Source organism: Argiope bruennichi, chromosome 1, assembly GCF_947563725.1.
Source record: "Argiope bruennichi chromosome 1, qqArgBrue1.1, whole genome shotgun sequence".
NCBI classification, from domain to species: domain Eukaryota; kingdom Metazoa; phylum Arthropoda; class Arachnida; order Araneae; family Araneidae; genus Argiope; species Argiope bruennichi.
In genome coordinates this window covers 112427615-112455608 of record NC_079151.1, presented here as the reverse complement: position 1 = coordinate 112455608, position 27994 = coordinate 112427615, and the positions used below count along the sequence as shown (strand labels likewise).

At 29.5% G+C, this 27994-nt stretch overlaps 1 protein-coding gene across 2 annotated transcripts; it reads left to right on the top strand.

Moving 5' to 3' along the window:
* Window positions 1–587: 587 nt before the first annotated feature.
* Window positions 588–25002, top strand: LOC129976748 (chymotrypsin inhibitor Ani s 6-like). Of its 2 annotated transcripts, none has more exons than XM_056090482.1 (3): window positions 588–816; window positions 6032–6232; window positions 24807–25002. In XM_056090482.1, the coding sequence occupies exons 1-3, from the start codon at window positions 732–734 to the stop codon at window positions 24827–24829; spliced, it is 309 nt and encodes a 102-aa protein (XP_055946457.1). In that variant the 5' UTR covers window positions 588–731; the 3' UTR covers window positions 24830–25002. The 2 variants fall into 2 exon arrangements, with proteins under 2 accessions (XP_055946457.1, XP_055946463.1); XM_056090488.1 differs by lacking the exon at window positions 24807–25002 and adding an exon at window positions 12829–13032 and having other exon boundaries at window positions 589–816.
* Window positions 25003–27994: the final 2992 nt, after the last annotated feature.

The following is a 27994-nucleotide window of genomic DNA, read 5'->3' as shown; positions in this document are numbered from 1 at the left end:
AGCACCGATTCGTAATACCTGCATTTTAATTTATAAATTTCATATAGACATATTTATAAATATATCTATAATGCATGGATCAACGATTATTTACTATACGATGTAATTAAATTCATGATTGATGGATCTTTATTGAAAGAATTGCGTGCAGTTATATAATTAAGAATTATTTATGAAATACTCGTTTTTAGAAAAAAAAGAAAATAGAATCAAAAGGACTGAAAATCAAAAATTTGCTTTTATGTTAGTAGGGAAATTTATTAAGCATAATTATTGATACCTCAATTTTATATAGCTAGCTACATACATTAAGGAACAGCATGCATTAAGTAATGCTATAATTAGACCCATGATTACGTAATTCGTTGTAATTCAACACGCAAACAAAAAAATTTCGGATGTAAAGAAAAACATTCTTCCAGTTAGATAGGTTAGAGGTCATTAGAAATAACCAATAAATAAAAAAATCGGAAATAGTTACCATATATATTTCATTTATCAAACAGTAATACAGCCAATTAATACCAAGGACTTCTTTCCTGATTACGTTACATTTGATAAAATATGTAATCATGTTTTGTTTCCTGCGAGACTTTATTTTCGACTTAAAGCCAAGCGTTGAGTTCACACAGAAGTCACATCTTTTAACACTGCCCGTGGTTGGTATCTTTTGCTCAACAAATAAGAACTAAATTATCTAATAATTTAATATATCTGGTTTTAAATCTTGAATGTTGGAGATTTTAGAGAGGGAAAATATAATTATGAAAGTTTTCATTCTTTTTGCGTTGGTTGCGGCCGTCTCTACATTTGAAAGTAAGTACAGCATTTATCATTATTTTTTACAATTATGCAAGAATTACTAAAGCAATTGCAAGGGTGATTTAGTGTTTTATTACTTCTATGGGCTGCGGTGGCTTGGTGGTAAGGTCTCGGCTCGTGAGCCGTAGAGTTTCAGGTTCGAGACCCGATTCCACCGAAGAACCGTCGTGTTAGGGGGTCTGTTGCGCGTTAAATACATCAAGGCCAAATGTCCTTCCGCTGGTGTTGAGAGGGGGGGGGGGTATGTTTAATTTTTAAATATAAATATCGTTTTAGGAAAAATCTAAATTCTTAGCATTATGGCTCTCTTAATTTTAACCAACATATTTTAAAGATCTGTTTTGAGTAGTACTTTTGTTATACCAAAATAAGATATTAAATAATCGTTGAAAAGTATGTCCAAAAATTTTTATCAAGACTTTTAATCCTTTCATAGATCTATAAAATATGTTGTCTCTTAAGAATTGTTTAAAGGGAGAACACATCCTCTAACAATTTTTAAATTTTCATCCCATTGTCTGTACTTATATTGTTTTCTAATTAAAAGCAAAAAAATTTGATTTTCCGACGAAATAAACATGGAACCAATCAAAACACTATATCTAATAGAAATCTTATTCCTTCAGAAGAGATAATAGAAAAAGAGAGAAACAAAATACTCAAAAGAAAGTGAATAGAGAATTTATTCAAAGAAAATTTCATTATAGGGATTCTTCATTCAATGATTCTTCGTAAGAAAAACAATCTTCATGAAAAACATTTAATATCATCTCGAGTGACACATCCAGCAGTCAAATCCCATTCTTGCACAGACGTGATTACCTATACGGAGAAAACATCTATTGATTTCAAAATCTTGTAAACAACTGAAGATTCCATTAAAAATTAATGGAAAACTTAAAGACTATAAAGATTTTCTTTTCATTTGAATAATAGAAAATTCATGTTTTCCCCTTTAAACATGTATGTTTTTCCCTTCTGAAATATTACAAAAAAGTATGAAAAGTTTCCATCTGCATTTAAAGGAATAATGTTGTTTTCATTTATTTCCGGGAATACATTACCCAGGGAAAAATCTAATTGAATAATTTTTTTTTATTTTATAGATTACTAGCCGCCTTTGGCGACCAGCCGGTTCGCCAATCTTAATGTTCGTTAAAATTTTAATAATTAAATATTTTATGCAATTTCTACTTTAATAGCTTCTTCATCAAAATATTTTAAAACTTCAAATTTTGATTATCATATAATTCATTCATAATATAATAAAGGCCTTCAGTCATAACGTAATATGTATCTCTCTCATTTTCTGTTAGCACCCGTAGAATTTATGCTTTAAATTAAAGTGGAAAGAATTAATCTTCAATTAGTATAATAATATTTTTTACTGAAACAAAGCATTTTTTTATAATCTGATTAATGAAAATAGAGTCACTCAGCGTTTAAACTTTATGGGCACTAAAGAATATCTTTTTTAATTTATGTAATATCTCAAGAGTTGGTCAATAAAATTTTCTTAGATTCATTATGAGCAGATCGATTCATTAACAATGTTTAAATTTAAATGCATCAAACACTAAGAAAATAAAACGAATCGTTTAAAATAAACGGTTGAAAACAGGTTTTAAAAAAACTACTTAAAAAACGATGTACTTAAAACTATAAGCATATACAAAAAGTATATAACTAACATAAATACAATTTACTTACAAAAGCATGCAACTAACCCAAAAATAATTTAAATCATCCATTGATAACGTTGTTATGGCAACAATCAGAACAGAATGCGCATGCGTGAATTTTCTTCGCCGGTTACGTAACGCAAATACGTGATTTTTTCTACGCCAGTTGGGGTAACGCTATGCGGATTAGAAATTTTTAATTTCCTTTATTCTGTTTTATTTTAATTCAAAAGTACTTCAGAATGAATCTGAAAGATCGATTCATTAACAATGTTTAGTTTTAAATGCATAAAACATTAAGAAAATAATCAGAATCGTTTGAAATAATCGACCGAAAAATGTTAGCCCTAGCCTCATTGCTGTTGGAAAAAAAACTGAAGCCTTACTCATTTGGCGGTGGGGAAAATGAAAGGATTTTTTGGCGGGAAAGTTAGTTTTTAATTAATAATTAAAATTCTAATTAAAAATTCGAAAAAAGGAACCCCAGGTGCACATTCCCAACCTACAAGGTATACATGTACCAAATTTGGTAGCTGTATGTCAAACGGTCTGGTCTGTAGAGCGCCAACACACACACACACATTGAGCTTTATTATAAGTATAGATTTGCGATTAGTTTAAGTTAGCTGAAGTGTCGTCCTCGTCATCTGATCAAGGTTCAAAATTACGAGGTTCGTCCCGAAGTAGCCGTAGTGTTGCTTAAAACGAGAGGTTAATATAACTAAACTAACCTAACCTAACCTAACCTTTATTACTTCTATTAAATATTTTCTCTCTTTTTATTATAATTTTTCTTTAGAGTAATTTAAATTACTTTTCAGTGTCACAAAATATGATGGTTTTTAAAATAGCATTTTATTTTATATTCTTAATTATAATTCAATACATTAAATCACAGTTAGGAGTAGTTGGTTATATTAAATCGAAATATATTAAATCTAGAATAAGGATTAAAGGGAGTTTTCTCCACAAAACTTTCTCGTATACCCTCTTATAAAAGTGCTATTGCAAAAAACGTCTTCAATGAATTTGGCGTACAAAAGCTATAAAATATTAGCATTTTTACTGAATATATGATGTCATCATTCGCGAACTTTTTTGTCAATTAATACCCGATATGTGTTAATATTAGCCAATAATCGAATTTTACCAAATAAAAATAAATTAATATCAAAATTTAACACAAAACTACTATTTTAAACACAAAATTCCACATAAAATGTGATCGATTTTTTGTTATCGCGAATACATGTTTCTGAAAGTACAAAACCAACAGATCGTCAACACCTTGTTCGATGTGGCAAGAAATTTGATATATGTCTGCACTACAGATGCTAAATTTGTCTTCTGGATTGTATCCATCTATCTCACTTAGTTTTGTAGTTATCGCATTAACATATATTCGAACACCCGTACAGACAGACTTCCTCAGAACGTATTTAGCTCAAAATTCGATCGAAATCTACACATTTGGTGTGAAGACCGTATACCAGATTGCATCCGTCTAGTTCAAAGCATTTATGAGTCATCTTTGCCATTGCTAGACAGACGGACATTATCTAAAAATGTATTATTCTAACTGAGGGAGGATTGCAACGTGAAGATTCGTCAAAACGTCGAGTTCGAATTTTTTGTCGATTATAATACTTACTCTATACTACGTATACGAGAAAGTAATTAGAGTAAATATAAGAAAAATTTCATGCCATAGTATTTTAAATAAAGAGAAAAACAGCAAATATACATGAACTAATAAAAAAACTTTCATTTCTATCCTTTCTGAAAAGAAAATAATAATCTATACTTATATATAAAGCTCAATGTGTGTGTGTGTTGGCGCTCTACAGAAAAGACCATTTGACCTACAGCTACCAAATTTGGTACATGTATACCTTAGAGGTTGGGAATGTGCACCTGAGGTCCCTTTTTTGAATTTTTAATTAGAATTTTAATTATTAATTAAAAACTAACTTTCCCGCCAAAAAATCCTTTCATTTTCCCCACCGCCAAATGAGTAAGGCTTCAGTTTTTTTTCCAACAGCAATGAGGCTAGGGCTAACATTTTTCGGCCGATTATTTCAAACGATTCTGATTATTTTCTTAATGTTTTATGCAATTAAAACTAAACATTGTTAATGAATCCATCTTTCAGATTCATTCTGAAGTACTTTTGAATGAAAATAAAACAGATTAAAGGAAATTAAAAATTTCTAATCTACATAGCGTTCCCCCAACTGGCGTAGAAAAATTCACGCATTTGCGTTACCGTAACTGGCGTTGAAAATTCACTCATGCGCATTGTACTCTGATTGCTTACATTTCAACGGATGTTGTTAGTTATGTTAGTTACATATTTTTTGTATATGTTTATTGTTTTAAGTACATCGTTTTTTAAGTAATTTTTTAAACCTGTTTTCGATCGATTATTTTAAACGATTCTGTTTATTTACTTAGTGTTTGATGCAGTTAAAATTAAACATTGTTAATTAATATACCTGCTCAAGATGAATCTGAAAAAATTTGTTGACAAATTCTTGAGATACTACATAAATTAAGAAAGATATTCTTTAGTGCCCATAAGGTTTAAATGCTTAGTGACTCTGTTTTCAGTAATCATATTTAAAAAAAAAATGCTTTGTTTCAGTAAAAAATATTGTTATATTAATTGCAGATTAATCATTTCCACTTTAATTTAAAGCATAAATTTTACGGGAGCTAACACAAAATTGGAGAGATACATATTATGTTATGACTGAATGCCTTTATAATATTCTGAGTGAATTGAAATTTGAAGTTTTAAAATATTTTAATGAAGAAGCTATTAAAGTAGGAATTACGTAAAATAGTTAATTATTAAAATTTTCACGAGCATTTAGATTGGCCAACCGGCTGGTCGGGAAAGGCGGCCAATATTTCATAAATGTAAATAGCTGTTTTTACTGAATAAGAACTTCCAACTAGATCCTCTTTAATATTTCAAGCCTTGCTGCCAATATTGCTATAAACATTTGAATTTGTATAATAGACAAATGAAATGCTCTCCTCCCTAATTTAAAAACTAATTTTTTAAGTTAAAAAAATGATATATATAATAATTTTATAAAGCAATATTGCAATGTTATATTACATTTTGCGATACATACTTAACTTTGACATTAAAATTTTTTTCTAATATTTGCTCTTCAAATAGTACAATTACCACAACTAATTATTGAATGCTTTTTTTTAAAAGAGAGGATAAAAACATATATTTCTAACTGCTTATTCAGCGTATCTATGAATATATTTAATTGCTTTGAAGACATTTTGTATTTCTTTATTTACTATATTTATTTTAAATGAAGTTAAAAGCAATATATCATTAACAAATGATTTTCCATCAAATGGTTTAAAAATGGGAAAAGCACTTTCCTGATTTTATTACAATTTTTTCTTATAATTTGTTTTGTTGCTATAATTGTTCTTTTTTATTATTATTTTATGCTTATTATTTATATTATTTTATGCTTTTTATACTTATTTTCTAGTTTCTAACAACTGTCCCGCGAACAAAACAATCGGTTATTTCGGTGATTGCCCGGAATCGTGCCTCTCTCTCATACAGCCGCCGGAAGCCTGCACGCTCAGATTGAATCATGGATGCATGTGTATTGAAGGTTACGTTCTGCTTCGCGACCAAGAATTCTTCTCCGATTGTATCAAACCGGAAGACTGCCCGGCTAATCCAGGTAATTTTGTATTACAGCAATTATCCATTTTCGTAATTATTGTTACAGGAGGTGACCAACATATATCCGTAAAAATAAATTGGTGAATTCAGTGTGAAGTAATCTTTAAGGCTAGTAGAATATAGTAGGGAGGTTTTTGGTATACAAAACATTCTTTAAAAATTAAACTCATTACTTTTTTTTCTGTATAAAAATGTTTGGAGCTTTTGAACAATGTTCTTATGTTTAATGTTCGATTATTTAGAGGATTCTAGAGTGGTTCTATTGCTCACAATAGAACATGATTTCACTAGCATGTAATATAAGTGATGCCTTCCTTTCCTCCAAACAAAATTAATTGCATTTTTTTTATCTATAGATGGATTTGCCCTTATATCTAAAGCGAATTTTCGAAATTGTTTTGATTAACCCTGTGCGGGTTGAGGTTCGAACTCGCAACGTTAGGGTTCATAGCCGAGTAACATAACCACTAGACAAAAGAGTACTCTCTTCTCCGGAAGTTGTTATCTGGCTTATAATGTTATTACCACAACAGTCCCCCACCAGCGAGTCGGTAGAGTTTATCGAGCCAGTTATGGCGAGCGACGAACGTGATTATCGCGCCAGGCGTTACGGCGAGCGACGAACGTTGATATCGCGCAAAGTGTTATATCGGGCGACGGCGAGCGTGTGTGAGTGGTTGCTGCCGCTAGATGGAGCCACGACAGTTAAATGAAGGATGCGGTTGTTCAAAACCAGTGTCACCAATGTGCGGGTTGGTGTTCGAGCTGGCAACGTTAGGGTTCATAGCCGAGTAACATAACCACTAGACAAAAGAGTCCTCTCTTCTCCGGAAGTTGTTATCTGGCATATAATGTTACCACCACAACCCTTTCTAGGGCCGTGGGAAGTATGCGTCCCACCAAATTTATCAATTTTTGTATGAAATTATGTAGGTTGGCATAAATTCTGACAAATTTTTTAGAAAGACAGAAACTTAGATGCTTCAGTTCGTTATCTCACACAAAATGATGTGTCTTGATTTGTTACTTAATTATTAATTAACCAAATTAATTCATTAATCAAATTAAATTTACCTAATAAGTTAAATGAATCCCTTTTCTTATTCTCATTTCAAGCCTAAAAGTATTTTAACATAATATGACTAGATAAAAAAATGGCCCTTTAAAGAGTTAACGTAGCAAAGTTTAATAGTTCATTTGATTTTATTTAGTTACACAAAAAATATAGAAACTACCTAATATATCCAAATCTTTGACAAAGTAGCAACTTCAAAATGTTTACATATACTTTGAGCCAAAGTCCATGATTCGTTTGATGCTGAACAACTTTACTGTTACAGAAAAGAATCAAGACTCTTAGCTTTAGAATAAAGTTAATGTTGAAAGAAAAGGCTCTTTTTGGAAATTTATTTAATAAAAAAGGACAATAACGCATTTGTTGCTCTTCCAGCATATTCTGGAGCTTGAAAAAGGTTTGACATGGAACAATGTCTGATCGTAGCGGTTAGTAAATGATTAAAAAATTTAAAGTAATAGGAAGACTCCATATTCTTCCTGGTTGAGAATGAAAACAAATGGATATTTTTAGCGTTGAAGATGTTGCTACCGGAAATCGAAAAAGTCTTGCTCATTGTATGATGGTACGAAAGATTCTGCGACAGAGATTTCCAGCTAAATGTGCCCTACTGGTTTGGATAAAAGCACATTACTTAATGATCTTTTCTTTCTGAGTGCTTATGATTTCTAGATATATCATAAATGGTAGCTTATTCTCCTGTGTCCTGCAATCTCGAGAAACATAAAAAAAAAATCTGTTTCACTGAACATAGCCAATGAGGAAAACCCGAAACATAGCTGTCAGTCAAAAGCTTTGTATAAATTTCGAAATTTTTGCTTCATATAAATGCTTATAGATCCTCGAACGATCATCAGTGATCTTCTGTCTTTGTCATTTCGAGAGATATTGCAAAATAAAACTTGGATACAATGCTCAATCTCAACAAGGGATCCAGTTTCACCAATTTTTTTTTTCTATCTAGACATTAGCAATAGTTTGAGTTCTAGTTAAACAATCAGAATTCTCTTATCATTATTGTAACGTTCCTACTTATAATATTTGTGCAAGTTTGAGGTTCGAACTCGCAACGTTAGGGTTCATAGCCGAGTAACAAAGCCATTAGACAAAAGCGTACGCTGCTTTCCGGAAGTTGTTATCTGGATTATGAAGTTACAACCACAATACTCTCCCACCAGTGAATCGGCGAAGTTTATCGCGCCAATTATGGCGAGCGACGAACGTGATTATCGCGCCAAGCGTTATGGTGGGCGACGGCGAGCATGTGTGAGTGGTTGCTGCCGGTAGATGGAGCCACGACAGCTGAACGAAGATTTAGTTTAGTTTAGTTATATTAACGTCCCATTTGAAGCACCACTTGGGCTATTTTAGGACAGACCTCGTAATTTTGAACCGCGGTCAGATGACGAGGACGACACCTGAGCTGGTACCCCCTTCTCCACAACACGCCAGCGGGAAAGTATTCCGAGGCAGAGACCTTACCACCAGGCCACCGCGGCCCAGCTGAACGAAGGATGTGGTTGTTCAGAACCAGGATCACCAATGTGCAATTTGGAGCTTCGAACTCGCTACGTTAGGGTTCATTGACGAGTAACAAAGACACTAGACAAAAGTGTACACTCCTTTCCACAGGTTGTTATCTGGCTTATGAAGTTACCACCACATATTTGTATGTCTTTATATGATGTTTTGTGCTTATAATTTTATTACACTTCTGTGTAATAACATCATTCATGAAAATTGTTTCACAGAACTAAGTTAATTTGACTCCTCTAACGGCCTTCGATGATTTCTTTGTATCGTACAACAATATAGTCATGTCGACCCATTTTGTTAAAGTAGATGTCATCAAAAAAGAGTGAGCTATCTATATTTAAGTATATATATTTATTATTTTTTATTGTTACAACTTTTCTCATATTTGATACAACTTGTCCCACATTTTAGACATATTGTAACAGCCACAAATTTCGAAAAAAAAATATTTGGTGCTAAAACCAGAAACATTTCTGGAGGTTTTATATGCATATAATAAATATAGAGTTAAACTATATAATGCAATAGCTGTAATGAAGAAATCACAAATACATTAAAAGATACAAGCATATTTCGAAAAAACTCAGTCTCGCCTATTTAAAAATGCAGGAGTATTTTTACTTTCTCCTTCAATGTATATTAAGGGAAAGTATTGACATCTTCAAAATATTCGGCCTTAAAATTTTCATGACATCCCCACATTTCAGACCTTCCTAAAACTGAAAAGTATATTTTTAAAATTTTGTCTCACATACTGTTAATCTGCGAACACGGATACTCGGAAATCATTTCAGCTAGACAGATGAAATTTGGTATATAATCTTAATATTAAATTTGTAGATTTCTGTTAAATTTTGAGCAATATAAATTCAGAAGAAATCCATAAACTATCTACCCGTCCAATTTAAAAGAGCACGATAAATAGAAAATGCAGAAAACCAGAAAAATAAAATTCGACTTTATAACAGAAGTATAGATCCTTATCAAATTTTGAATAAAATAAAGCTCTAGTCCATTGATTTGTACATTGCATTCAAGTAAACGCAATTAACTTAAAAAAGGAAAAAAATAGGATAAACGTTAATTGATATGTGACGATGTTACTAAATTTGGAATATGTGTCAAATCATAGTTCGTAATGGTCAAAATTAAGACTCAAAATTGTGGTTTTCCTCGGTTTAATACAAATTACAAAGCGCTCATGTGTGCATCACTGAAAATAAAAATCTGAGTACTGGTTAACTTTATGACTTTTATCCAGATCCATATTTTTTATGTGAGGGAAGCAAATGTTTCGGGAAGACAAATTTCTTCATAATTTTTTATTGTAAGTTCTCACGTATTAAATACTATTTCAAGAAGTGCGTTGCATACTTTCTAATATATCTTCTGTATTAAACGTCATTTAATTCTAGATAATAAAATTCTGTTCTTTGTTAACTTTATGATTTTGATCCGGTTACATATTTTTTAAGAAATCAAATGTTTCGGAAAGGCTAATTTCTTGATTTTTTTTTTTATTGCAAGTTCTCACCTATTCATTTAGTTTACATATTTAAATGCATAATTTAATACTAGTTCAGAAAGTGCGTTGCATACTTTCTAATATATCTTCTGTATTAAACGTCATTTAATTCTAGATAATAAAATTCTGTTCTTTGTTAACTTTATGATTTTGATCCGGTTACATATTTTTTAAGAAATCAAATGTTTCGGAAAGGCTAATTTCTTGATTATTTTTTTTTATTGTAAGTTCTCACCTATTCGTTTAGTTTACATATTTAAATGCATAATTTAATACTAGTTCAGAAAGTGCGTTGCATACTTTCTAATATATCTTCTATATTAAACGTCATTTAATTCTAGATAATAAAATTCTGTTCTTTGTTAACTTTATGATTTTGATCCGGTTACATATTTTTTAAGAAATCAAATGTTTCGGAAAGGCTAATTTCTTGATTATTTTTTTTTATTGCAAGTTCTCACCTATTCATTTAGTTTACATATTTAAATGCATAATTTGATACATGTTCAGAAAGTGCGTTGCATACTTTCTAATATATCTTCTGTATTAAACGTCATTTAATTCTAGATAATAAAATTCTGTTCTTTGTTAACTTTATGATTTTGATCCGGTTACATATTTTTTAAGAAATCAAATGTTTCGGAAAGGCTAATTTCTTGATTATTTTTTTTATTGTAAGTTCTCACCTATTCGTTTAGTTTACATATTTAAATGCATAATTTAATACTAGTTCAGAAAGTGCGTTGCATACTTTCTAATATATCTTCTGTATTAAACGTCATTTAATTCTAGATAATAAAATTCTGTTCTTTGTTAACTTTATGATTTTGATCCGGTTACATATTTTTTAAGAAATCAAATGTTTCGGAAAGGCTAATTTCTTGATTATTTTTTTTTATTGCAAGTTCTCACCTATTCATTTAGTTTACATATTTAAATGCATAATTTAATACTAGTTCAGAAAGTGCGTTGCATACTTTCTAATATATCTTCTGTATTAAACGTCATTTAATTCTAGATAATAAAATTCTGTTCTTTGTTAACTTTATGATTTTGATCCGGTTACATATTTTTTAAGAAATGAAATGTTTCGGAAAGGCTAATTTCTTGATTATTTTTTTTTATTGCAAGTTCTCACCTATTCATTTAGTTTACATATTTAAATGCATAATTTGATACTAGTTCAGAAAGTGCGTTGCATACTTTCTAATATATCTTCTGTATTAAACGTCATTTAATTCTAGATAATAAAATTCTGTTCTTTGTTAACTTTATGATTTTGATCCGGTTACATATTTTTTAAGAAATCAAATGTTTCGGAAAGGCTAATTTCTTGATTATTTTTTTTATTGTAAGTTCTCACCTATTCGTTTAGTTTACATATTTAAATGCATAATTTAATACTAGTTCAGAAAGTGCGTTGCATACTTTCTAATATATCTTCTGTATTAAACGTCATTTAATTCTAGATAATAAAATTCTGTTCTTTGTTAACTTTATGATTTTGATCCGGTTACATATTTTTTAAGAAATCAAATGTTTCGGAAAGGCTAATTTCTTGATTATTTTTTTTTATTGTAAGTTCTCACCTATTCGTTTAGTTTACATATTTAAATGCATAATTTAATACTAGTTCAGAAAGTGCGTTGCATACTTTCTAATATATCTTCTGTATTAAACGTCATTTAATTCTAGATAATAAAATTCTGTTCTTTGTTAACTTTATGATTTTGATCCGGTTACATATTTTTTAAGAAATCAAATGTTTCGTAAAGGCTAATTTCTTGATTATTTTTTTTTATTGTAAGTTCTCACCTATTCGTTTAGTTTACATATTTAAATGCATAATTTAATACTAGTTCAGAAAGTGCGTTGCATACTTTCTAATATATCTTCTGTATTAAACGTCATTTAATTCTAGATAATAAAATTCTGTTCTTTGTTAACTTTATGATTTTGATCCGGTTACATATTTTTTAAGAAATCAAATGTTTCGTAAAGGCTAATTTCTTGATTATTTTTTTTTATTGTAAGTTCTCACCTATTCGTTTAGTTTACATATTTAAATGCATAATTTAATACTAGTTCAGAAAGTGCGTTGCATACTTTCTAATATATTTTCTGTATTAAACGTCATTTAATTCTAGATAATAAAATTCTGTTCTTTGTTAACTTTATGATTTTGATCCGGTTACATATTTTTTAAGAAATCAAATGTTTCGGAAAGGCCAATTTCTTGATTATTTTTTTTATTGTAAGTTCTCACCTATTCGCTTAGTTTACATATTTAAATGCATAATTTAATACTATTTCAGAAAGTGCTTTGCGTACTTTCTAATATATCTTCTGTATTAAACGTAAATTAATTCTATATAATAAAATTTTGTTCTTTGTATTATTTGAACTATTCTTTTTTTTTCTATAAAATACTAATTTTTTGTATCTATATCCTTTACAGAGTAAAATTCAACTACAAGAGAAAGCCTGAAGACAAATGGGGTAGGATTCTATGTTTACGCTACGAATTCTTTTGTGCGTTAATTTTCATAATTTTTGTTGAGTCAGATTTAAAGAATAATCTTAGAATAATTTGAGTTTTTAACTGTTGGTTTTCTGTCATTTAATGGCCTTTTCTAACAAATAAATCTATATGACTTTGAAATGTATGAATTTTTAATTCCTTTCTTAGTGAATAATTAAATACTGGGTATCTTTCATCGAACAGTCATTTCGTCAAGATTAAGGCTTGTTAAAATTTTCAATTATATATTTTATGAATCTTGGTCTTTTAATACGTTCATTAGCAAAATCTTTTTAAACTTCAAATTTTGATAGTTATATACTCACATTGCTCTAGAAGCCTTACGATATTCTGGTCATTGTATCATGAATCTCTCTAATTTTCTTTCGAGCCCCATAAGATTTGAACTTAAAATTGAAACGAAATGTGATTAACTTCGAAAAGTACAAAAACTGAAACTGTTTGTACTGAAACCAAATACATTTTTAAAAATATAAGTATTCATTGAATCGAATCATTCAATATTGAAACTTTATGTGTACTACATAATATTTATCCAAAATCTCAAAGAATTATTCAATAAAAAATTATCTGGTTCTTCATTAAAAAAATCAGTTTTCGGTTTTACTTTAAAAAAAATTTATATACGGTAAGTAATATTTTATTTTAGTCAATAAATGTTCTGCTGAAAATTATTATGAAGACTAAATTTTATGCATGACTCTTTATTCTGTAAATCATATTCAGTAAAATTATCTTGTCACTATAATGTTTCAATCTTCTGACCAAATTATAAAACTCTGAATATCATTATTTCAGGACAATAAATAATTTTATTATTTAAAGCCAATCAAAGCCTGGACGCTGATTGGCGTATTTTCCACAAGACGATCGATGCCGTTGTATAAAACCACGCATTTTTGTAGAATAATGATATTCAAATTTCCATAGATCAATTAGTTTAGTCCCAAAAGTTTAGAACTTTTATATTTAAAATATTTGTATCTCAAGAATATTTTATTAAATATGACTCTCAAGATAGAGGGTCTGTATAAAAATATAAAATCCTTAATTCGTCAGAGCGTTTATTTATTCAAACTATGTAAAAAACATACATTACTTCATTCGAAAATTCATACATAACTTCATTCGAACCCATTTTTTAATAGATTATAAACCTATTAACGTTTTAGAAATTAGATGTTGTGGCCTGATTGGAGAATATATCATGTATACATTAAACTATGTTTATCTTTAACAAAACCGAATTGATGAATTAATAAAAAGGTGAAAGGTTAAAGATAACTCGTTTTACTTTTAAGTTTTCAGAAAATATCACATTTTATATTTACTTCATTTCATACAGACACGCGCCGGAAATAAAAATTATGTTTTTTTGTAGTGAACATTAATTTAATTATTTAATTTGAGCTTTCTTCAGCATGTTCACGACATGTTGAAAAAAAAAACCTAATTTTTTCATGCAAGCCGTTATAAGCTCTTGAATGTCGAATATTACTTTCTGTAAAAAATATTGTTCGAAAATGTGCTAAAAATATTTTGTAAATTTATTAAAAATAGAACTTAATTTTTAGGTTAAATCATTAGTCTCTTTGAAAAGATAATTATTTTTAACTTTAGACTGATATAAAAATCGTTTTTGTGTTGTGATAACTTTAGAAGTTATCACAAAAAAATGCCAAAATTCAGCTTGATTTTTAATTAATTAAAATTTTTAAAAAAATCGTTCCGAGGCGTACAATTCCACCTTTCAAAGTATGTATGTACCAAATTTGGTACATACATACTTTGGTATAGGTCAAATGTTCTAACTTGTAGAATACACATGCATCTTTATTTATTAGTATAGATATAGATTATTCATTTTTCTTAATAAAGCGCCTAATAATAAACGATTTAAAAAATGCTTCATGTTCTTATACCATTAAGCCAATTCAATGACATTGTGACGGATGTTTATGAGTCATGATAGAACCTGGGACCTTGTGGTTCGTAGCCCAGTAACATGACCACAATACAAAATCAATTGCTCGTGTAGCATAGCTGTTAACTGGCTTATAAACTTTCACCACAACATCATAAACACGTGACAAATGGTATTGTGCATGTTTTATAATTTTTATTTGAGTTGATCTATTTCTGAAGTATCAAATGAAAAATTGCTCAGTGGATTTCAAAAGTATTTGACGAAGTACTATTGATGCTTGTCTTATAAGTAGAAACTGTTTTCTTTAGAAATGTTTAAAATATATATGTATACTTTGGAGCTATTTTCATCCCTATCTTCTCAAGATATTGTAATATGTGGCGATGCTTTATGATTTTCTGAATTTTAAACCAATATTGCTGGACATTTTGTGCTCATTAGGATGGTAATGTTTAGTCTATTATTATTAGTGTATTCTTAAAACAATTTTTAATTACTCAGAGTCAGTGTCTTGGTAATGCAGTTGAAATTTTATAAAAAAAGAACGAGTTGGTAAATTTTAAACCTTGTCAAATTAATGAAATATGTCTTTATTTTGGTCACATGATTTCAGAAATTACACGATGCCAGTCAATTGTTAAAACTCATCTAAAATTATTCTTAAACATTTCTATTTCTTGTTTTTAAAAATGAGTAATCGCAATCACGAATTATTGTCATTGGAGGTGAAATGTAAAAATCTTAATTCATTAGTTAAGAAATAAAACTGCTCGCAGAAACTTGGCAAAATTTGAATGGCAGTATGTAAACTAACTTTATCTGGTTTTAGATAGTTGATTCGTTCGATCACAAATTTATTTTTGAATAGATTTGTCGATGCACATTTTTTTAAAATGAGAAGATTTTTACCAACTCTTTAGAACAAGTAATAGCCTTTTGGATATCTAAACAAATATTTTGAAACCAGGAAGCAACAAATTACAATCTAATAATAATGGAAAACATATTTTAACATTATATTCTACCTTCAGTTTATTAATGATTACACAGTGCGAATATATCATCATAGTCGGTATTTACTTAGGAAGCTCTGTTGCGTATTTTAGGCTGCCAAAAATATGCTGAACCATATTGCCTCAAGTTATTGATTAAAGCTATTCCCAAATTGATAAAAGAAGCAAATGGTTCCTTGAAAACAAATCAAACAGGCGGTTCAACAGTTTTTTTATCTCTAAATAAAATACGTCAATTGAGCACTTTCACATTTTGCGCATTCTAAAATGCTAAATAATATGACTCAGTATTGATTTTGGTGTACGTGTTAATAGATAGAAATAGAAAAAGACCTTTGCTGACTGGGCCTACTCAAAAAGTGCAAAGCCGTGAACTGAGAAGAATTTAACTGCCAAAAATTACATAAGAATAAATATACCCCACCAATAAACAAAACCCAGAATAAATATTTTTCTTCAAGAGAGTAAAGCAGAATTTTTTAAGAGCTACCAGAATTTTAAAATGCAATAAAATGAATTCAAAGCCTTTCAGTGGATGTCATATTTTACTATCTCAAGAAGAGTAATTTCAGTTACAAATCCTGGTTTGACATAATTGTAAAAAATATCTTACGAAAACTCAAAAATAATTGTTTGATGGTCATAATTATTGTTTTTATATTTTTCTTTATTAATAACCTTCTTAATTCAATTAATTCAGCTGGTGATTGATAAGATGACGTTGCTGTGCCAAGCAAACTCGCATCCCTAATTTCTCGAAACATTGGTCCAATCTATCCGAAACCATTGCATTAACTACAACAAAAGTGTTGTTTTGCAAAAAGTGTTCTGAAGATGGACTCTCATGTCATAAATTTAAATACAATTGCCAAATGCATGGTATCTCAATACAAATACAAATTCTAAAATACAAAATCAGATAAAATGTAACTGGGTAATAGACAAATTAAACCAAAATATTCCAAATAATAACATTAAAAAAACTAATAAATGTGCAAACACAGATTAACATTTTATATCTTTTACATTGCAACAAGACAAAGTCTCTCTGCTTTAGATTCTTTTGAGACCCTTTCTACACGGGATACAAATATTCTCTGTCAGAGTATTTCAAATGCGAGTTTTTCAGTTCTTTCATGCTCATAGCATATAATTTGTTATTCGATTTTTACCCCACGGAGCAATAAGAATGTATATTTTGCTGAAAAAAAAAAGAATTTTACCCAAGAAATCGCTATGCATGTGAATTCCTGAATATGCCAGAGCCACAAGTTCTTACCAAAGAAATACTTTTTCAAAGAAAAATTCGAATAGTTCTACTCTTTCTTGCTTTTTTTTAGTTACAAAATGTATCCGTTTTATGCTTTTTCTTGTCTAGGAAGGTGGTGATATGTATGAGCCTATTTCCTCAATTTAAAAAAAAATGATTCTAAAAGGATTTCAAGTAAATATAAAAAAAAATTCTCAAAGTTTGTGCATTTTCTAAACTCATTTTAATGCTTTCAAATGGTAATGTCTGTGGAGAGAATGTCTCAGTTGGATTTACTTGAAGTTTTTATCTTCACTTCTAGAACGAAAAAGAAGAAAAAAATCTTTCCGCTCGTGACAAAATTCGAGTTTTTTTTCTTCCTTCTCTTTTTACTTGAAATTAATTAATTTTTTTATGACAAAAAAGTGTTGATGATGATTTTCCTCCAACAGTTCCGCCACCGTAATGTGGGACGTAAAACAATTAATATTCATATCACATTGTTCTTTGAAAATATCATTTCAATAGAGTAAATATGCTGTTTCAGCACTTTTTTTTTCACTTCTTATTTAAGGAATAAGACTTTGTTCTTTTCTTTTCTGAAAGAAAACTATTTTCACAAGGTTTTTCAGGGTATTTTTTTATTCATTATTTTTTTCAGAAGAAAGAGTTTCTATTATTTACAGCAATCCAATTTTTAAAAAAATGCTCTTATTTCAATTATTAAAATCTTATATGCGAAAATATAAAGTTGTTTATATGCAAAATATAAAAGCTGTTTTGTTATTAATTAAATCACTTATACTAGAGGTAATTTTTCCACATTCATTTGCTAAACATACAAAAAGCAGAAAATCCTTTTTTTATTATTATAAAATTTTGATTATTTTTATTTTAGTCTGTAATGAAAAGGTCAAAAATGTGACAATTATAAATCAAATAATTATTGATTAAAAATAATTCCAGAATCCATAGAAGTAGCCTCCTACAATCTAACTATAAAACAAGTGCATTGGTTACAGATACAAGATTAAGGTGCGACCATTTTTTTTTCTTTTTCTTTTTTCATATAAATAAGTGAGTGATGAAACAGAAACACAGCTTCTGGGAACTAGAATTCTGGGAATGATTCTGCAAACTAGCATAATCACTAAACACTAAAATTATTCTTTAGGTATGAATATAAATTTCACATAGTCCATTTAAGAAAAAATGTATTCTTCTGAAATCCTTGATTGCTATGCTGCATAAAATAGGAATTTCTTATTAGAAAATTTGGCCTTCGTTTTGTGATATATTATAAATTAATAAGTACTAATTTTTGTAATGACAAATTAGATCATATTATCATAGATTTTTTTTTAATGTGTGTTGCTTTTATGTAGAATAAAATTATTCAGTATATTTTAATTTATTCCATTTATTTTCGATTATGTTGCTACTAAAGCTTAATAGGGGAATATTGTATGGAAATAAAGGATCAAAATTAAAAAAAAAACCATTTTCAATATACATCGTGTTAATAAATTTAATTGCACCAAATTATATAATTGAATAATTAGTATTAGGCATGTAGGTGTTGTGAAAAGAAATACATTGTCTAGTAAATAAACAATACTGAAAAAAAAACACCTTGGAAAACTGTTTATTACTAGGGAACTAATAACTGGACATTAACCTTTATCGTGGCAAGATTGCTTTTTTGAAGAAAAAGCAAAAAAAAAAAAAAATTATATAGGTAGCTTTTTTACTATTTTTATTTTTGAAGTATAAATAAACGTCTAGAAATGTCATGTGTTTAATAAAACTTAGTTAAAAATTATTTTATAGTGGTAGTATATTTTTATAAAGTTGTATGTATGGTATACTATACAAAATGAACATAAGGGTTAAAACAAGCTAGCGGGATAGGTCACCCTGAAATTTTCTGGCCCCACTCCCACATAAAATGTCCTACTTGCAATACTGTTTTCAGTGTTAATCAAACTTAGTGGGAGTAAAGCCCCATAGAAATCTTTTTCAGTTTTTAAGAGCCATTGGTTTTTACGGTGATATCTAATTCATACCATTTTATATCTAATGACATTTTTTAACTTTTTTCCGTGTGGAATTCAATCTTTTAAAAATCTTTTGATACAATTATTTGAACGTTGTTTCTATTCCACGATTGTCATTATTCTAACCATACGACTGGCGCAGTTTAGCCAAGGTTCGCTCTTGCGCCACTAAAACTCATAGCCAACCAATCAACCCAGATAAAATTGTGCTCTTTGGACAAAGGCGTGAAAGTTATGAAGGCTTAGAGTTTTAGTTTGAACAGTTCTGTGCATTGGAATTGTATTTCATAGAAGCTATTGGCGAACAATTACGAAAGAGTCCGTAAATGTGTATCTCTGATTTTTTCTTTTTGTTTGTGATTAATCGCCACGATCCGATTAATACACAAGCACCAGAAAATATGTATTTTCTTTTGTTTAACGACTGAAACCAACATTTGACTCATAACTATAGCAATAATCACAAGGACACGTACTAACTAACTCATTTTTGAAGTTCATTGTGCTTTTCAGCTATCTCGTTTAGTTAGTTAGTTAAGTTATATTAAAGTCCCGTTGCAAAGCAACACTAGGGCTATTTTTGGGACAGGACGTCGTAATTTTTAACCGCTGTCAGATAACGAAGACGACACCTGAGCTGACATCCCCCTCTCCACACCACACCAGCGGCAGGACGTTTGGCATGACGGATTTAACGTGCAACAGACCCCCTTATACGACGGTTCTTCGGTGGAATCGGGTCTCGAACCTGAAACGCTACGGCTCATAAACCGGGACCTTACCACCAGGCCACCGTGGCCCTTCAGCTATCTCGTTGATATACATGCAAAAGCATTGATAGATATACAGTTAACATATTTACAAAATTGATAAAAATCTACATAAATTTATAAGTATTTAAGATTAATAAGCATTATGCATCTTAAATTTATAAGTATTTAAGATTAATAAGCATTATGCATCTTAAATTTATAAGTATTTAAGATTAATAAGCATTATGCATCTTAAATTTATAAGTATTTAAGATTAATAAGCATTATGCATCTTAAATTTATAAGCAATAAATCATTTAGTGATGCTATCATTCGAGATACAAACTTCCCACAAAATTCACAAATACCTCAAATATTCTAAGTATTTGGGCTTTAATCTGTAAGACAGAATATTTCTGAAACAAGATGTATAATCTAATTAAAAAATTCAAGCGATTAAGGAGTTAAGCTACTTGAAATTGTTACAAATTACAAATTATTTTATACGAATGCCGTGCGAGTACTTTTTTGAAATAATTGTTTCAATTTAGAAGGAAAACATAATCTTATATAACATTTTTATGAAAATAGATAAAGAAAAGATTTTTCTTATCTTTATGTCGTTTCATTAAACTTTTGTAGTTTTTTTTTTCTCTAATAATTATTTTTCTGAACAATAACATTTTAATTATTTGGAAAGAAAAATAACAAGATTAAATAGAGAAACTTTAGAAGAATAGGAAATTTTAATTGTAAGAATTCTAAAGTTATCATGACGAATTTTTCGCTACATCAAAATAACACTTTTTTTCATTTAACAAACATGCAGAATTTTTCATCTGCAAAGGTCAAATCAGCTCTGAACTAATCTGCATAATCCTTTAAAACCACCTCCAAAACAAGTGACTTAAGCAAACTCGGAAGAAGTTTCTGTCTGGTCGATATTCTATTAAATTAATTAAAATGCCTCAAGCATTTCATCTTAAGGAATTTGTTTATCAAAAGATGTCTTAAAAAGAAGATACTATTCGGAAAAGGTCTTCCTTGAAGCCCAAGCCGTCTGCTGCATGAGACCTAATGTTTGAGGAGCTCTCTATTTAATTTAACAACTGCTTCGTTTGTGTGAACTCGGATTCTGAGTGTTGACATTGTATGTAGATTCATAAGCATAGAACCAAGTCAAATAGAGGATATGGATATATCTGCGTCTGATACATATAGTATTGAAAGCGGAATCCTTTTGAAGATATGTGTGTTGATTTAATAATGAAATGTTTAGATCTTTATCTTTTAACAGGAAAAGAAATTAACTCTTAAATTATACAGGAAGTTCATTCTAATCGTGGTTCAATGGCTAATTTCTGAGTTGTCAAAGAATGGTATGCACATTTACTATCTTAAATCCTATAAATGATTTTAAGAATTATGTATTATGTTATTTGTGACAAATAGGTACTGGTTAAAATTACGCAATCCAAATTTCCGCCTTTGTAAATAAACTGATTAATTTTGAACACCAGTTGTGTTTGCTTTTAATTAAAGCTTTAATACATAGTTTAACATTCATAATTTCGCCAAGACAATATTTTTAAGCAATAAATTTTGACAAACACCAAGACCTGTTGTTTTAACAGTTCTACATCTCTTTTATTCGTTATATATGTGAACGATCTACATCGAGTCGAGTTTCATGAAATAACAGAAAAACGAGGTATAAAAACGAAAGTGTCCGAATAATTTATTTTCTAAATTTAACTATCTTCATTTTCTTATTCCTTATGTAGGCTATACAGACACAAAACAAAGAGCTTTCTTTAAAAGTTTCGAAATTGTATGAAATTATGCGATCATACATTTGATAAGCAATGAAAGCGATTTTAATTTCAGTCGAACAATAAAATCTATTGTTGATAGTTATAAAAAATGTAATTTTTTTTTAAAAGTGCTGTGGAAGATTGTTACGAGCGAGGATAGAACCTGGGACCTTGTGGTTCGCAGCCCACTAACATGACCCCAATACAAAAGCAATTGCTCGGGTAGCGTAGCTGTTCACTGTTTTATAGGCTTTCATGACAGTGCTAATAGTGAGAAAAAAACTTGCAGGACAATTAAATTAAAATCATTAAAAAGAAAAAAAAAATGATTTAAAAAAACATTTTCTGAATTTTAAAACTGTGTAAAAATCTAATTTTGTGTTACAATATTTCTGAGAGTTATCGCGAAAAAATGCCAAAATTTCTTTTAACTGATTAAAATTTCAAAAAAAAAAACTGCATTTATAAGGAAATTTCTAACCTCCAAATTATACATTGACCAAATTTAAAACTCCAAATCAAACGGTCTGTCCTGAGAAGAGCAAATACACAAACACTCAAGACACATTCATCTTTACATTTGGTGGAAAAATGTATTCTAGATACACTACAAAGTTATGCAAAATTGTTCCCTTCTTCTTTAACTATAATTGACCGAGTTATTTAATTTGAATATTGCTATTGAAGAGGAATTTAGAACAATATAATGATCAAAAATAATGAAATTAAAAGATCATTAAACTCATTAAAGTTAAAAGTTAAACTTAGTTAATCTGATTATTTAAGAATTGATTTTTTTTTTATTTAAAATTTAAATATATCAAGAATCACTATCGATGATAAAAAGAGAATTCATGCGCAGGTTAGTGGTATAGCGAGACAGATAGTTTGACTTTGATCTATCAAATTTAGCACTGGAAACTGTAAATTAAATTCTTGTTAATAGTCTTTAAGTTTTATAAAAAGTCCTTATTTTTAATAAGCTTTAAAAAAACAGAAAAAGTCCAAAATTAAAATCAAAGTTATAGGCAGCGAGTAATTTGATAAAAACCTTTAAAACTAATATCAATTAACAACAGATAGTTTTGATAGTAAGTATTGAAAGCAGAAAGTTTTTCAATATCTACCTCTTCTTGTGCACAGCTGGCAATTCTACCACCATTGAACGAAACAGTATCGACATGATTTGTTGTGGCCGACTTTCAAGACCTATTGACGGGAAAATAATTAGTTATCGATTGTACCAGATACGATCGAGAATCATATTAACCTGTATATGATACAGCAAAAAAATATCAGCAAATCATAAATCCAAAGAAAGAAAACTATAGCTTCGGCTATATTTGTGAATAAAGGAGGCTAAGTAAATATAAATTCGAGTTTCAATGTATGAAAGGACATCTTTATAAATACTCTTTTAGTTTATTGCCATAGATTTGTTTTGTCTCAGTATAGAACAGTTTTCATATTTCTCGCAAACCTTTCAGATTACCTTTCTTCAAACATGACTAGCTACCAGATAAGCGTGTTTTGTATCTTTCCCTGTAAAAATGTAGAGAAGGTATTGTGATAGTCAAGAAATTCTAACTCGGGATTTTGATGATTCTTTATGTTTCAGATCTCCTCGAGTCCCCAAAACACATTCTGGAAACATATGTATGTCAGAATGTCTGAAACATGATAGCTCAAAAACTCTTTGAGCTAGATAGATGAAATTTGGCATACAATTTTTATACCAAATTTGTAATTGTTCTGTGTTTTCCAAATTTTTTTGTGTATTTGGTTGTTTGAATATAAGTTAAAATGAATAATTAAAAAACTAAGTGCACTAGACAGATAAAATTCGGCTCACAGACTTAACATCCCAAGTCTAAATATCTTGCAATTTCACAATTTGCTCCGACAAAACGGTGGTCATCTATAGGTCTGGACTTTCATAAGCATGTAAAAACGATAACTTGAAAACATAATAATTTAAATACTATGTGTGATTTCGTGACTAGAATTGTAATTCTATGTTAAGTTTTAGTTTTAATCGGCTATTAATCACATGCCAAGGATTAATCGCCAAACCACTCAGTAGAAGATCACAAGATGGATTTAGTAAAAGCGCAAAATACACGTCAAGTTTAGTTTAGTTATAGTAACGTCCCGTTTTAAAGCAACACTGGGGCTATTTTGGAACGAACTTCAAAATTTTGAACCGCGGTCAGATGACGAGGACGGCACCTAAGCTGGCACCCCCCTTTCCACACCACGCCAAACCAGCGAGAGGACGTTTAACGCGCACCAGACCCGTTTACGCGATGGTTCTTCGGTGGAATCGGGTCTCGAACCTCAAACCCTCCAGTTCCGAAGCCAAGACCTTACCACCAGGCCACCGCGGCCCAAAGTATACGTCAAAGATCAATATTTCCTAAATATCATGAGTCAAAATCTCGTAAGGCATTCTCAGTCATACCTAATATCAGCAATGCAGGAGATAGAGTCAAACACTTTTATTTGAAAGTTTGCAAGAAAGTTTTGAAACGGAACAATTAGTAAGAAGCGATAAAAAATTAAACGATAAATTACAGCTTGTGAAGAATTGTCCTTTATAAACAAATTGCGTAAGAAAGTGAAAATTCAATTACAACTATCAAGAAACTCTCCATTAAAAGGAACACATCAGATACAGAACAAATAAAATAAATTTCTTTATTTTTCCATGAAAGAACTTTTTTTAAGTTCATTGGCAAAACGATTTTGCATAACATATAATACTTTAAACTTAAAAAAACAACACTAGTGCTGATTTGATATTTTGAAAACATTAAATAATGAGAAAAATTAGTAACATTTTCTTTATGTTTATTGACACTTTAAATAAACGGAATTTTAAAGATATAATAATTAATGGAAACTTTATCGTAGGAATAGGAAAATTACTTTTCTAGATTTACAAGAGTTTGAGAAATTATCTTTTGAAAGGATACCAAGGATGTGTTGCAACAACTCTTCAGAAAGTGAAATAAATAAGTAAATAAAATAAAAATATTGAAAACATATTTGTCAATTTCAAATGATAAATTTTCTTTTTCAGTTGCCAGAACAACAAAAATATAGTGTGAATGTATTTAACTACCTTGAATTGCATTTCAAATCGAAACATAAAAAGGAATGAAAAGACGTTGGAGGCTGAAAGAAGAATAAAGAAGCATCAGTCAGACTTTTAAGACATTTTTTTATTTCATTTGCCCTAGGTTTGTCAAGATAGAAAGTTGCAATCGAATTTTATTCCCTATTGATGTGCTGGTACTTTCAAATTCTGTAAACTTGTGTTTTTCGATGACAATATATCATTTTAATATTTTCTGTAGTACGTAATTAACTTTAAAAAACTGATTTCAGATTATAGAATTTCCCATTAAAATGATGCAACTTATATCATTTATAATGCAGAAGATGCTAACAAAATATTAATATTTCCTGACATCATCTCTTCGATATGTTTACAATAAAAAATAGATATATTCTTTGCCAAAAAAAAGTTGTATTCCTGATAGACTTTCTAACCTACTTTCGACACTTTTGCTGTTATATTTCAGATAAGTTTTCGAAGCGATATACGAAATTTGAGAATTTTCCAAGGTTAAAATATTTATATTATTAACATATTTTATTATGTTGGCATGATTTCTGTAAATAGAAGTTATAACGCATGATGAAAAAAACACACAAAGAATAAAGAACAATTGGACTTAAACAAAACTCAGTGGCACGACAGCCCATGTGGGCCAAGGCTACAAAGCCCATATCTGCTTTCTTGACCAAAGGTTGCAATGCACATGTCCAGGTTAGGTGTTTAGCCTAGCCTGTTTAGTCCCCAAGCATGCTTGGTCCTCAGTTTATTGATCCATTGAAGGGATGAATGCCTAGTCTACCTTGCCCAGGCCGAAGATCGAACCTCGGACATATGCGTTGGGTAGACCACATGACAAATGGACTTACCAACGCCAAATTTCGCTGGTAGTAACTTTTAGAAAAAATAAGTATTTATTCGATATTTTAATTAATCTTTTTTTTTCATCCATAATTTAAAAATATATTATCGCAAAAAAATATTTTATGTTATTTTAAAATGAAAAAAAACTTTCAGTGTAATTAATTTCAAATTTATTTTCTGACATTTTTTCTTTTTCAGATTTGAATAAATTTCTAAAACAAATTTAAGTAAATTTCGCGAAAAAAAATTTTCAACGTTTTAGTAGATAATTATGCTTACATTTCTATTGGTTAAATTAAATACATCTTTTATGTATACTTCATCGTAACTATAATTAAAAGCAAAATTTTAAAAATTAATATAAAAAAGATTAAGCAACATCAAAATATTATCATGATATCACGTTTAGGACTAGAATTATCGACTCTGTTTTTTCTTTTATTTTTGTACCTCTAAGAGAATCCATTTTTCATTTTCTCTTTTCTCCCTCATTAGAAGACAGTCTCGGCTTCTCTTACTCTGACAGCTGGCAAGCAACAAGAGAAAGCACGATTTATTAGGTCACTCCTTATACGTAATATTTTTTTTCTGTACAAAGACGTCGAAGCGTTTACTTATCCGTAGGTTAATCATATATCGTTCTAGGTGAAGAATTTTCACAGATGTGGAAATAACTAAAAAGGGTAAAAATACCTCTAACTATCAAAAGTAAAACTGTGTTTTTTTCCGTTACATTTTACTTTTCAACAAAAGGATAGGATTATAAGATTTTTATCAGCTTACTGCTACGAAAAGAAAATAAATATATTTCTTACACGCCAAAGATTAATATTTCGTAGCTATTGTAAGCCAATATCATATAAGGCGTTCTCTGATATGATACGTTTATTAGAGAGTATGCAAGAAAGTTGCAGAGAGACTACTCTGGCTGGTTCAATTATATATAAATAGAATTAAATATATCAAAACAGGTGTTAGATTTTGTAACTATAAGTGCAGTTTTGTATCAAATTTTTGTTTCAGTCGGAATCACGTGTCTAAAGGCACAAATTCGATTACTATACTATTAACTGCATGCGAGGGATTGATCGTCAAAAAACTCGCCAAGGACGGCATGATAGATTCAGTATAAATACTAAATTCACGCCAAAGGTAAATATTTCGTAACTATTGCTGACCAATACCATGCAAGGCGTTTTCTGAGATAACAGTTTATTAGAGAGTATGTGCGAAAGGTGTAGGGAGATACACCCTCTGGTGCAATTATATCACAGACAAGTGTTTAAAGAATGAGTACACTTGTTCGTAAGCAAAATTTCAATTTTTTTAAAGGTATGCCTTATACATAAACTTATTTAACACGGAAAAATAATACCAAAGTTTTATACTGAAACTTATTCAACACGGAAAAATAAAGTAAAAGTATCATATCTTGATCAGGAACAATAGAGAAAAGCTTATATAAAATATCAATATCAAGAATGCAAATCATCTGAATATCACTTTAACAACGAAATACATTATTTTAAAATATGCTTAAAATAGTATTTGGAAAAATAATTAGAAATAGAAAAAATTATACAGTTGAATACTGACATCATTGAAATTATAATGTTTTTTTTTTTAATTTTAAGTTGATGAAAAAATTAATTTTATGCTATAATATTTCTAAAAATTATTTTGCGAAAAAAATCAACATTAATTTTTAATTTATTAAATTTCTAATAAAAATTTCATGAAAAACTCTCGAAGGGACTGAATACCGATTTTGGCTCATATTTTTGAAGATATATAGATGAATACATCCTCAAAAGTATTACATATGCTAAAAGTAGTAGCTCTAGACCAAATAGTCTGGCTTGTAAAGTGAAAATCCACAGACACATCTTTATTGTTAATACAGATTATATTGCAAAGGAGTCTTTTGCACTTCCACTCACACTCAATGTTAATGCTGAAACCCAAATCAAAAATGTAACTTATTATCTATTTCTCATCTCCATAAACTCTTCCAATCTTCATCCACATCTCAAGAAATTACTTACAAATATTATTCATCGCAAAAGTATTTGAAATACTGACTTCACAGTCGTATCTAACCCATATTGCGCCATTTGTTATTCGCATTTTTATGTTTACTTGTTGCTGGAATTTGATTCAAGTAGAGATAGGGTTATGCATGCGAAATCCTAAATATACGTGTACTCGTGGTTTTCTTCAAAGAATGCTTTTCACTAGTTTCCTTTTGGCGTAAGAAGGAAAAGTATTCTTTTATTGATATTCAT